Here is a 13,316-nt window from a genome sequence, read left to right as displayed (position 1 = left end):
ACCACACACACACCCCAATATGAGGTGACCAAAAATGTTCTAGATCTGTTTAATTTATTTATCCATGTTTACACACTATCACCTTAAAAATAGTCTTCTTGTACACCAATACAGAGCTCCCAGTGTTCCTGACACTTCTGGAATGTGTCCTGGAAGTCTTCATTTCAAAGCGTGTCAAGCACCTTCTGCTATTCTCGCTGGATCTCCACAGTGGAGTCAAAACAGCGAACTCTGAGTTGGATCTTCATTTTCAGGAAGAGGGCGAAGTCCGCAGAAGTCAAGTAGGGTGGGTGCAGAAGTGAGATCATGTGGATTGTTCTCCGATGATCGTCATGCACAAGTTGCCTAATTGATTCGATATTTTTGGGGGGTTGAAGGTCTTCCTGATCTCTCGTATTCTTCCAGTGATGTTCGCTCTCAAAACACATCGAACGACTCGTTGCAGCATCGTCAAACATACGTCATAATGTCAAACGTCTCTGTGGCAGATTTGGCCGGTTTCACACAAAATTTGCTCTTTGGTCTATGATGAAATCAGACGTGTCTGAATAGCACCAGTTACACCGTTAGACTCGAAACTTTTTACGCCTCCTCATACACACATTTTCTGTTGCAGTAACTCAAATCACACAGCATTAAGTTAACTACAAAACCACTTTATTAAAAAAGCTGATTGATCTTGTCTATGGTTAAAGGATATGTCCCAACTTCTTTTAACATTAAATAACTTTAAACCTTTTCTCGTGCTTAGATAAATAAATCTACTTTCCTTTTATTTATTTATGAAATATCTAAGGAATCCAAAAACATTGAACATTGATACAAAAAAAATAATAATAAAGCAGAAAGGTGAGAGACGCGTTCTGAGAACTAAACTTCGGATTGAAGCAGGGAATAAAAAAAAACGCTAGCAGTGTTTATTTACAGGGACTCTACCTGTGTTCTATCAAATAGTTACAAATACATTATTTGTATTAAGCGTATAAAGACATCGTGGAGAGGAAATTATATGCAGTTCCCGTAAAAAAAAGTGAAACGACCCTTCTGGGAATGGTTTGAGGAGAAATAGGGTTAGGCATAGGTTTACTGTTTACTGTATGGACAAAAGTGTGTGGACACCTGAACATAAAACTGGTATGTGCTTTTTGAACATCCCATTCCACATTTAATCCCCATTTCTGTTATTCTTCTGGGAAGATGTTCCACTAGATTTTGAAGATTTTGTGCTTGTGGAGATTTGTGCTCATTCAGTGAGTGTTAGTAAAGACAGATACTGATGTAGGTGAGATGAAGGTGTTCGGTAGGGTTTGAGGGCAGGAGATCTTGCTCTCCAACCCATGGAGCTGGCTTTGTGCACAGAAGCATTGTCATGCTGGAACGGTTTTGGGTCTCATGGTTCGAATGAAAGGGAAAATGTCATGCTCCTACATCCAAAGACGTCTTATACATTTTGTAGTAACAGTTTGGTGAAGAACCACATATGGCTGGAAAAATCAGGTGTCCCAATACTTTTGTCCATTTAGTGTATCAGTATTGTTAAAAAATATATTCTGTGCACTTTGAGTGGAATGTTTCGCTCCACAGGAAGTGTGTGTTAAAATTATAATGTCGAGGACAGGATTGGTTTTTTGCCTGCCTGTGTCCACTCAGTAGTGTTACAGCAGGACTTCTGTATGCATGTGACTGGCCAAACACACACACACACACACACACACACACACACACACACACACACACACACACACACACACACACACACACACACACACACAACCATGACAAGGAGAATTTGCTGGTTTGTCATCAGTTTGCCATCAGCAGTTGCATTTTAAGACACTTTAGACACACACACACACACACACACACACACACACACACACACACACACACACACTCAAGGCCAAGCAAACAGTTACATTCACAGTGGCCCTGCCACTGATGCATGCTGGGAATATTCACATACACACACAGACACACACATATCCATCCTGTTGAGCTCAGGTGAGACCGGCACCTATTGAGCTTTTAGCAGTAGAAAAGAAAAAAAAAAGAAAACCCGAACAGCGATCCTTTCCTTTATCACGACAGCTGCAACACATCTCCAGTGTGTATCCTCCCAGACAAACCAGTGTTGGGAAAAACGTACACCGCACTGGAGTCTAGTACCAGTTTAGAAATGATACGAGCCAAAAACATTTTTTGAAAAGGAAGAGAAACCTCTACATTCGTGTAAAATGTCTCTGAATATCAATAGGGTTAAATATGATATGTTAAGGTGTATGTGCTTCTGTGAATTTGTGAGTGTGGCTGTTTAAAATGCTGGCACACGAATGTAAAGTCTGTGTGTGTGTGTGTTTAGTGTGAGCACAGTGCAAGGATTTGCATTCCTTACCCCTAACATATCATATCACATCCCGCACACTGTGTATATATGAATACAAAATGGTGTAACGATAATAACGGTGCAACTTGAAGGCAATGAGTGAAACAACAACAGCAACAAAAGTTAAGTGCGAGATTTTCAGCGAAAGGCCACTCGTGAGGCTTTTCCTTTCTCGGAATGTAGCTGTATATGCTGGTTGTGTCCTTGGAAGTGTCTGGGACCATGAAGATCAAGGGTTGAGTCTGTGACATCATTCCAGGGTGCAGCTGCAGAGGGACAGCGGGATAGAAAGACACTGTGTCTGTCTGTCTGTCTGTCTGTCTGTCTGTCTGTCTGTCTGTCTGTCTGTCTGTCTAGGCCTCATTTCAGTGAAGGAGTCAATGGAGAGAGCAGCAACAAACAATCACACACATCTCCCTTCGTGGCACTGTATTAAGTGTGCGAGAGCGTGTGTGTGTGTTTACAGCTCAGTGACATGAAGTGGATAGCTGGTCGTTGGTTGAGACGGACCGGAGGCTTTTAACCGGTGCAGGTGACAGGTGTGGCACAGCAGGTGACCCTCCAAAGGGTAACAGCGGTGGCCCTCTTCATCATTTAACTGAAGGCCGCAGTCCTGAAATTGTACACACACACACACACACACACATACACACACACACACACACACACACACACACACACACACACACACACACACACACACACACTCTGGTAAGTTAAGCTGTTTTCATAGCAATAATTTAAGTCCTTCAGGGCCCTATTTCATTCTGTTCCCTTAACAGCCGAAGCACATGTATGCCTCCAAAAACCCTCTGAATTCTTTTCATGTATTAATAAAGTTATTAAATTTTTTTTATTCAATTATTAATGGACACCCAGAAGATGGGTTCCCTTTTCAGTCCGGTTCCTCTCAAGGTTTCTTCCGCACATCATCTCATGAAGTTTTTTTTTTCCCTTCCCACAGTTGCCACTGGCTTGCTCATTAGGGATACTGCAATAAACTTTTTCTATAACCTTATTAACGTTTATCTGTGTAAAGCTGCTTTCAAAACACTGTCCATTGTAAAAAGCTCTATACAAATAACATTCAATTTAATTGAATTAAAGACGCACTTTTGACCGGTTTATTTTTCAGAATAGAGTCGAAATTTACTGGAAAAAGGTCGAAAATACTTTGAGAAGAAAGTCGTAGCAGTACGAGATTAAAGTGGTAAAACTTTAAGAAAATCAAGGAACGATTCACTGTTTTGCATAAAATGGATGTGAAGAATTTGGTTAAATCCATTTTTTTCTGGTACTTTACATCTATTTATTTTCTGCACAACTTTTTACTCATTAAATGTTTACAAAAATTAACTGGTGTATCGTTTCCTGGCTCTCACACACCACAGACGTAGGATAGGCTATAAAGGTAACAATGAGCAGGGCATTGGGCAACAAGAAGTATGGGGCTAATGTGGATGCGATGTAAACATGACCTGCATGCATTCATGACTACGCCTACAATTACTATGTTTTACTTAAGTACATGTCAGAGCAAAAACTTCTTTACTTTAACTTGAGTGGAAAAGTTCAACTTTTACCAGTCTTTTAAAACATGAGTATCTGTACTTTTACTTGAGAGAAGTATGTACCATGTATAACCATCTCTGGCTAAATTCTACTTTAGGTTAGGCAATGAGGAAACTCTTTGTCTTTTGGCTCATCAGCACAGAGCTATAATTTTATAACGTATATACGTAAACCTTATAAAATTATAAACGGACACTGCAGCGGTTATGTATAAAATAAATGTATTGAGTATACAAATATCAGAGAGACAAACATGACATTAATGTTAACAAATTACATTATTCCTGTCATTTTAACTTTATTTTCAAAATACTGAGAGTTTAATCTCGTATTGCTTCGAATATATTCTCGTAATCTCGACTTGATTCTCGTACTGCTACGACTTTATTCTCGTAATTTTGACTTTATAAAAAAAAAATATTTTGACTTTATTCTCGTATTGCTACGACTTTAATCTCGTAATCTTCAATAAAAAAAATAAAAAAATTTATTTTACGTGAAGCTAAAACGCCGTCGTAAAAAATTTACAACATATAAAGTCTAGGAAATATATATATATTTTTTAAAAAGACAAAAAGCACAGCTTGTTACAGAGAAACCACAACACGCAATCTCCCTCAGCTGTTACAGCACTGGTACTGGAGACGTTTTCCAAAAAAACACCTTTTTAAATCTTTTTTTACCTTGAAATCCATGAGAAAGATTTTACTATAGAAACGATACCTGTATGCATTGATACACATAAATATACCCTGTGCTTTGAGCCATGGCAGAGTGTCAGAGTGTCTGTTACAGGGAATTAATCAACACCGTACTGGCCAAAAATCAAAATCGACAATCGGTCTAACAGTGTTATAAATGTAAGGAAAAATCAGTTCTACCACATACCCATAACTTCTAACCTGAGGTTGACGAGGGCAAACCAGCCCTTCAACGATCCTTCATGTTTTATTACATTTTGCTTATTTACAGTGACTGAAGTGACTTTATGTTTATTGGCAGAAGAAAGCAGGTCACCCAGAGGCCTTTGGGTTTATGCAAATGAAAATTGGAGCGATGTAGTGACTTGTTATCACAAGCAGAAATCAAACTAGCTAAATCTAAAGTTTCGCCCCTGAGCACTCAGAGATGTGTGGAATATGAGACGGGGTCTCTGATATGCTAGCACTTAAACATGCTAACAGCAAAGAAATAATTCCATATCTAAAATATACACATTAAAATAAAGTCAAGATAACTTTACTGTCAGATTTTTCCCCACATACAGTATCAGATATACTATATAAACAAAAGTATTGAGACACCTGACTTTTCCAGCCATATGCGGTTCCTTCAACTAGGAGTCCCAAACCTGTTCCCGCATAACAATGACCCTGTACACAAATGCTCTTTTTTTAACCACAGCTCATACAGGGTTCTGTTCCACACATTTTAAAGTGTAATGTTGTGGTGATTGATTTACATTGTGTCCATGTTTCTCGCAGTCCTGAATCTTCACAAGATTCAGTGAAGGATTACAAGCTTGATTTCTGTCGTAATTGTAATCTTAAAATATTATGAGTACATTGATGTATGTTTCAGACACTACTAAGGTGTAAACACACACATTCTCTTAGCCTTACCTCACAGTGATAACACTCTACATGGTAGTCTTTATCCATGGACACGACCCGTATGGTCTCCTCTGAACCCTGGGGAAAAAAAAACATTCCCATCACACACACATACACACTCAGTGACTGAACAATAAGCGATGCAGAACGGAGCATGGAGAAGGAGCGTGTGATGAGAGCACTTACCTCAACTGGGAGAATGGGTTGACCACATGATGCACATTTTGGAGCGAACACTCTGTAATAACAGAAAGAGAAATATAAATACTCGCATTTTATTGCCAAGTGTTTGTGGACAACTGAATATATGATGAGCGTCGCATTTCACATTTAGTCCTAATTTGCTGCTATAGTAACCTCCACTCTTCTGGGGAGATGTTCGACTAGATTTCAGAGTGTGCATGTGGAGATTTGTGCTCATTCAGACACAATGGTGTGAGTAAAGTACTGATGTAGGTGAGGTGAGGAGGCCTGGGGTGCAGTCAGAGTAAAAAATGTATACCAAAGGTGTTCAATAGGTTTTAAGCTCATAGCTTTATAGCAGGACATCTTTCACTCAAACTCATGAAAAGCACATCTTCATGAAGCTGGCTTTGTTCACAGTGGCATTATCATGCTGGAACAGGTTTTTGGACTGGACTGAATAAATGGCGAAAATATACTATTTGGCTGAAAAAAAATATATATCGGGACACCTGACTTTTTTAGCCATCTGTTGTTCTGACCCAAACTGTGACAAAGTTGGAGGCAAACGCTTATATATAACAGGTTTAGATGTAGGAGCATTACATTTTCCCTTTACCTGAACTAGGAGACCCAAACCTGTTTTGCTTTATATAGGTTGGAGTGGAAGATCTCCTGCTGAAACTAACAGCTCTAGGGAAAAATCCATACAGATAGTTTTTCCGGGTTGCTGGAGCGGTGAGAAGGTCTGATGTCAACCCTATTGAACACCTCGGGGATGAATTGGAACACTGACTGCACCCCAGGACTCCTCTTCCTAAATAAGTACCTGACTTTACTTACATCCTTGTTGCTGAATGATCACAAATCTCCACAAGCACACTCCAAAATCTAGTGGAACATCTCCCCAGAAGAGTGGAGGTTATTATGATGATCATTAGAAAACTTCCCAGAAGAGCATACACTGCATACAGTGCATGATTTTGGGTTTACATGAAAATGGGAGAAATGCTAGAAAAGTAAGCATGCAGGCTTTGCAAGAATAAAATGAGCTTAATTAGAAAGCAGGCTTGGTGAATATTTCCTTTGACACGTTTAATTACCGGTGGGAGTCTTTAACACAACTGACTCACTTCACAGTGAAATTTAAAATGCCTCTGATCCAAAACATTGCAGCATTTCTGCTTTTGTGTTTATTATAACTGAATAAATGGGTGTTCGGGAGCTGTGTAAAGAAACGACAATGGGAAACTGCATGTATTGGGAAAAAACGGACAGATCTGGAGGTTATATATCGCGACTCTGTTTGTGATGAAATGCTTGCTTTTAAAGAAGAACCACTTACGTGTGATAATCTTTAACACAGTAGATGTTGTTCTCAACGTCAACGGTGAAGGGAACTCCGTCGAGTCCCTCCTTACACACGACACAGCGGAAACAACCTGGGTGGTAGGACTTCCCAAGAGCCTGCAGGATCTACACAGACAAACACATACACATATATATGTACGTAAATAAAAAACGCACAACCCATGAGGTTTTGCTGAAAAATTTCTTGCTGTTAAAAAAAACTTCTGGGTCCTGTGTTAATTTGATTTACTTTCAAAATAAAAAAACCAAAGCACCTTCCTGACATCATAGTGAAAAACTGTGTGTGTGTGTGTGTGTGTGTGTGTGTGTGTGTGTGTGTGTGTGTGTGTGTGTGTATCTGCTAAGACATAGCTGTTAAATACACTGCTGACTGAAACTAGTCATCTGAATACTGATCATTAAAAAAGGAAGAAAAACAACCCAAAACAAATTAGGTACCATCTCCATGATGAGGTGTCCACACACAAAGCACTTCTCCGCCGTCTGCTGAAAGCCGGAATACTGAAAAACACACAGGTTCACGCTATAATTAATACCACAGATCCAACAGTAACATAGTACATTTTTGATTTTATGTGTTCTTGATTAGAGGTCGACCGATTCATTGTTTTTTTTTTTTGCCGATAAATTGGGAGCAGTTGATTGCTGGAACTATCAGCTCTAGGGTAATATCCATACTGATAGTTTTTCCGGGTTGCTAGAGTGGTGAGAATGTCCATTGTCATTATACAGTTCGAGAGCGGCTTCTAGAGGTGAATCACTGAAGCCATGTGCTGTTTGTTGAAGTGTCCATTTTTATTCATTCTGGATGTAATTTATTTTATTTTATTTTATATTTTATTAATATAATTGGATGTCTTTTCTTTTCCTCAACATTTATTGATGTAATTCATTTATTCATATTCATTTAACACATTTTCATGATTCAGTACTGGTTTTTATTTTTGTAATAAAGTTCAGTACTATTTTACATGGAGTGATAAGTTTTTTTTTTTATCCAGTACCCAATTTAAAAACTATCGTTTGATTAATCGTTTATTGTCAAATCCGATCCAACTACTGTAGCTATCGGTAAATCAGTTGACCTCTACTCTTGATTATAATAGCGTGATTATTGGATTTGTTCTGGTTTGTCACCTTGTCACCATTTAACACTTTTTACATTATTAAACACATAGATTTTAAATAATGTCTAGAATCATGCTGTTAAAGCTCCCTAAAGTAAGTACGTTGTCTATAATTGTCATTTCTGACATATTGAGTACAGTACACAGTGAAACAAAAACAACCTTCCTCCAGGACCAAGGTGCTACATAGAGCAACATAACACAAAATAACTAAACTAACTGGGACAGACACACTGATACATATAGGGTATTACATATAGTGTGCACACAACATTTAGTGTCAAAACACAACACTGCAACAATGCGAGCTAAAGTGAAGGGAAAATTTCATGCTTTTGCCTCCAAAGACATCTTTTACAATCGTGTGCCTCCAACTTTGTAGTAGCATTTCAGAGAGAATTTACATATGGCTAAAAAAGTCAGGTACTTTAGTCCATTCTGTCTTGAGACAGATTGTACCTATTCTGTCTCAAGCTACAGGGGGAGCTGCAGGTTTCTGATGGTCTACAGGAAGGAGTTAAATAGTTTACGAACAGTAGGGGGGCAAAGCGTGAAAGCGGTCTCTGGAATGCTGCATGTTCCCTACTCATACAAAGCCATAGACTACATAATATTTAAAACAAGTCTCAAAAAAGACCCTAAATTAAACCTTTTTTAAAAAGTAGGTTCAACTAAAATTGGTGAACAAGCAGCTATAATTGTACAATAATATAGAGCTTTGTATAAGTAACTCACATGAACACATAGAGGCTGCAACTGACTTTCAACACTCCAACAATTTCATCATTAATTTCAGACAATATCTTTTTTTTCAGAAGTCGTGCTTCACATCTACACAGAACACTTGAACATAAAGCAGGAGCACAAACCCAATTTTTCTTTTCCCCCAGTCATGTTTAAAAATTCTGTTTTTGTCCTTGGCAGGCCACGTCTTCACTTCATGAATTAGAAAGAAGTGTACATGAAGAAAAAAAAGATCTGTCAATGTCTGTGGAAATGTTTTTCTTTTTCCGGCTAAAATGGACACAAATACAGAAACGCACACAGTAGCGGATGCACTTACAGAAGTCACAATGGTGCTTGATGACGTTAAAACAACGCAGGTTTCAGCTCAATTCAACATAAACGTGAGATTTTTTAAAAATATTTTTATTGTAGCATTCTGGGTCGATAACATTTCAACATTTAACACTCCGTACATAATACATAATACAGTGATCCTCCTAAGTCGAGTGAACAGGCGATGGTTTTCGGTACTGCTGAGAGATATGATGATACAAATCAGTATTTTGATATTTTATGTTAAAATACCTTCCCGTGGGCTCACCACCTGCAGGAGGGACCGTAAGGGCATGGTGCTGAGAGGATTGGGCAGCAGTCGAAGGCGGGGGCCTTGACAGCCCGATCCCTGGACACGGAGAAGTGTCTGGGGAATCTGCTTAGACTGCTGCCCCCGCGACCCGAATTACGGATAAGCGGGAGAAGATGAAAAATGAAATGAAATGTTAAAATACAGTTTTGTAGACATCATAGGACAATTGAAGCAGTTTTTGATAAAGACAATAAGTGTCATGGTATGATAGTTTTGGCTCATTGTCTGCTCCTAGTCATGGCAAGTTGACGGCATTTATGTGTGGAATGTGTGTACAAGCACACATGCATATCCATGTCTCTTTGTTGTTTGGGTGGACGTTTTCAAGCAACAGGTTGCAAGTTTCTTAAGGAAGGAAATGACCTCGAAAGTGGCCATCTGCCTGCCCTATGGCCGTCAGGGGAAATGCTGTACTGGGGTGGAACCGGGATTTAGACTGTTCAAGCATTGTGAAAACAGCGTAGTCCATCGTTTGATCCCGATATCTATTGTTCAGAGGTATTCCATAGCTGCCATAAAGCCTAATAAGACATAAAGCTGATGGGTTTTTACATTTAATCCCAGTAGGAGCAGGTGGGTTTTATGACAAGCAGATCAATACCAGGAAAACCCCTCCACCACCTTATACACTTTGGACCATCTGTCAGACCCCCGATGTCAGGGTTAATTATCTTAGTAATCAATTCAAAAAAGAGGAGGAAGACACACACCTACCATATGACAAAGACTTCAAGAAGGGGTTGAAACTTCTAAGCCCCAGAAGATTTATTAACGGAAAGACTCTCGGTGCAGTGGGCTACATTGTCATCTCACAACTCCAGGGTCCCTGATCAATCAATCCTGCGCTTGTCTGTCTAGATAGAGTTCTACATGTTCTCGTTGTGTGTCGAAATTGAATTTCCCTGGTTTCCACCATCCTCCAAAAAACAGGCCAGTTTGTGAAAATGATAAATAGTTTTTCCCTCCCATTCAGTCTGGGAATATTTTCTAACAATGCAATAACCTCCATCTGTTAAAGAACACATTACCACGAGAAGAACAATACAGTTAGAATTTGTATAGGAGCCAAACGCACTCAACTAACTTCAAGTCTGGTTCTCATAAGTGACCTTTGATATTGAAAACAAATCTATGATAAATATTTTCCTGTCAATCTATAAAGTTTTTTTTACATTTAATTGCAATCTTAATATACTATTTAAAGACTGGCTGCGTCTAAATCCTGCGCTTTATTCTCAAGACTGTTAAACTTTACTGTGAGATGAATTTAAATTGAGGGATATTTCTCTATATTTGTATTTAATCCTCACTTTTTAAGATTTGGGAGATTTAAAAAGGGAACAATTACCTCAGAAATCTCAGCATAAATGCTACAACTACTCCTCTATGCTCAGTGTACTAAAAAAAACGAGTGTGTAAATACACTAAACTCCCTTCTAAGTTCATAAATTGCTAACACCCATAACAACGAGACTCTGTAATGATGTTTATATGTTAATAGTTGTACACTTTATAGACAAAACCAGTAGTCGTATAGTCGATTGCAGTCAATATTTGTATTGCTCTTTATATCTGAGATGGAAAAGCCCAACTTTTGAAAACCCATACAATGTACTAGAATGATCAAGGTTTTGAAGAAAACTTACATGCAGCACAGATGTATAAATATTTTATGGCTTGTGCAGGAGTCCACAGCAGTAGCTCATCACTGGGTTTGCTACTGTGATTACGGTTTAGGGATTTCAAACTCATAACACCCCCCTCCCTCTCAGAGTAATAATCTCAGGAGAGGAGAGAATGTGCTCAGAGCCCCTATTATTGCCTTTAGAAAAAATAAATAAATACTGACAATGTTCTCATGCAATGCCCAGAATTTATCTACCAAGGACGACTCGTCTCTCTCCCTCTCATCCCTCCATCTCTTTCTGTAATTGTGTGTTTTGGGGGAGGGTAATTAGTCCCTATTGGGAGATGGGAGGAAATGGGACTAAACTGGGCAGGGGGTGGATTTCTATTCTGGCCAGTCACAACATCTGTTCTCCCATGAGGGTTAAAGAATGTGTAAAATGCACTTTATGCTTCTTATCTACTTATCCATCCATCCTTCAGTCCTTGTTATCTGTGCCTTTATCTGTCCAGCCCAGGATCCAGCCCTTCACCCCATCTCTCTTTCTCAATGTCAGGAGGTTTATTTTTGAGTCACACTTCCAGTTAGAAAACTGTTTTATCTGTGCTTATCAACTCATCTGTTCATCTGTCCCTATTGCTAACATGCAATTCAATTACATCTAACAGTATATGTAAAGGGCTAACAGTAACAGTAGCTATACAGAAATATAGCAGCAGATTTAAATTCTAATAGAAGCAAATCGGAGGCAACAGTGACGAGGAAAATCTTCCTGAGATGAAAATTGGTGCAAAACGGTATCAACAGTTCAATCTTTATGATTACAGAAGCCGTTCTGGAGTATAATTATGCAGCTGTGATTATATCTAGCACACTGTAGACATTGACATAAAATATTTATATATACTTAAATTTGTGTTTCTCAAAAACTACAAATTATTAGTGTAAGGTAGAAGGTGTTTTGGTAGAAGAGATGTGGCCTGTGTAGGTATGGTGTACGTGCCTGTCAGTCCCACTAAACAAGGTGTGGCATATGTGCCTTTTTAATTTATTAAAGGAGGTGTGGTTTATGTGCCTGCCAATTCTAAGAAAGGGGGCATGGCCTAGGTGCCTTTCATCCCAGCAAAGGAGGTATGGCCTATGTGCCTGTTAGTCCTAATAAAGGAGGTGTGGCATTTGTTGATGTTAGTCCCAATAAGAGAGGTGTAACATAGGTGCCAGTAGGTCCCAGTAAAACAGGTGTGGCTTATGTTCCTGTTAATCCCAAAAAAGGGGGTGTGTCTTATGTGCCAGTAAATCCCAGTGAGTGAGGTGTGGCTTAGGTGCCTGATAATCTGAGTAAAGGAAAAATATAGCTTAAATGTCTGTATCTTCTAATAAAGTAGTTCTATCTTATGTGCCAATAGATGCTAATTAAGGAGGTGTGGCTTATGTGCCAGTAAATCCTATCAAAATAGGTGTGGTCTATATGTCAGTCGTTTCCAGTTAAACAGGTGTGGCCTATGTGCCAGTAAATTCTAGTATAGGAGTTGTAGACTATGTGCCAGTCAATTCCAGTAAAAGAGGTGTGGCCTATATGTATGTCAGAACTAATGAATATCTCACACATCAAAGATATTTTTTCGAAATCAAAGCGTACAGGTCTGAATCATCTACAAATCCTGAAATTGTGATAATCTTAGACAGAAAGTAGCACCCCCATAATCGCTATATAAAAAAACCTCAAAATCCTCAGCTGTTGAGCAGATGAGCAGAGGTTTTTATACACTTACCAGAAAGTCCTCTTCGCAGTAGACGTTTCCATTCACATTGTAGAACGCTTTTCCTCTCAGTCTCCTCCCTGAAGAAACAAAACACGACATAAGATGAGCCACAGCCATAAACAAACCTCACCTCACCGACCAGAGCCATAATAACCCACCCACAAGATGTCTCGCTTCTTCAGCTCCAACGCAAAAGTAACAGACTTTACTGGTCTAATTAAAGTCTCGCTGAGGGATATGTTACGTCTTGATCTAATGTATGAGACATGTTAGTCTTCAAAAGCAGACCACAAGTTTGACCCTTA

The 13,316-nt window shown here is 39.0% G+C and overlaps 1 protein-coding gene across 5 annotated transcripts in view; it reads right to left on the bottom strand.

Moving 5' to 3' along the window:
- Nucleotides 1-640: 640 nt before the first annotated feature.
- The window catches only part of wtip (WT1 interacting protein), a 40,505-nt gene continuing 27,829 nt past the window's right edge, over nt 641-13,316 (bottom strand). For 2 of the 5 annotated variants that reach the window (XM_083552436.1, XM_083552435.1), the window contains 6 exons: nt 13,021-13,088; nt 7,561-7,623; nt 7,097-7,227; nt 5,755-5,806; nt 5,578-5,646; nt 641-2,996 (listed from right to left, as the gene is read on the bottom strand). In XM_083552436.1, the coding sequence (XP_083408562.1) occupies nt 2,844-2,996; nt 5,578-5,646; nt 5,755-5,806; nt 7,097-7,227; nt 7,561-7,623; nt 13,021-13,088 (536 nt within the window). In that variant the 3' untranslated portion in view covers nt 641-2,843. The remainder of the gene's footprint in view (nt 2,997-5,577; nt 5,647-5,754; nt 5,807-7,096; nt 7,228-7,560; nt 7,624-13,020; nt 13,089-13,316) is intronic. The other 3 variants (XR_014535346.1, XR_014535347.1, XR_014535348.1) reach the window with 3 other exon arrangements.

The sequence above is a fragment of the Silurus aristotelis genome (assembly GCF_946808225.1).
Source record: "Silurus aristotelis genome assembly, chromosome: 10".
Lineage (NCBI taxonomy): Eukaryota > Metazoa > Chordata > Actinopteri > Siluriformes > Siluridae > Silurus > Silurus aristotelis.
Note: the sequence above shows the minus strand (reverse complement) of the source record. Positions and strands in the feature narration are given on the sequence as shown.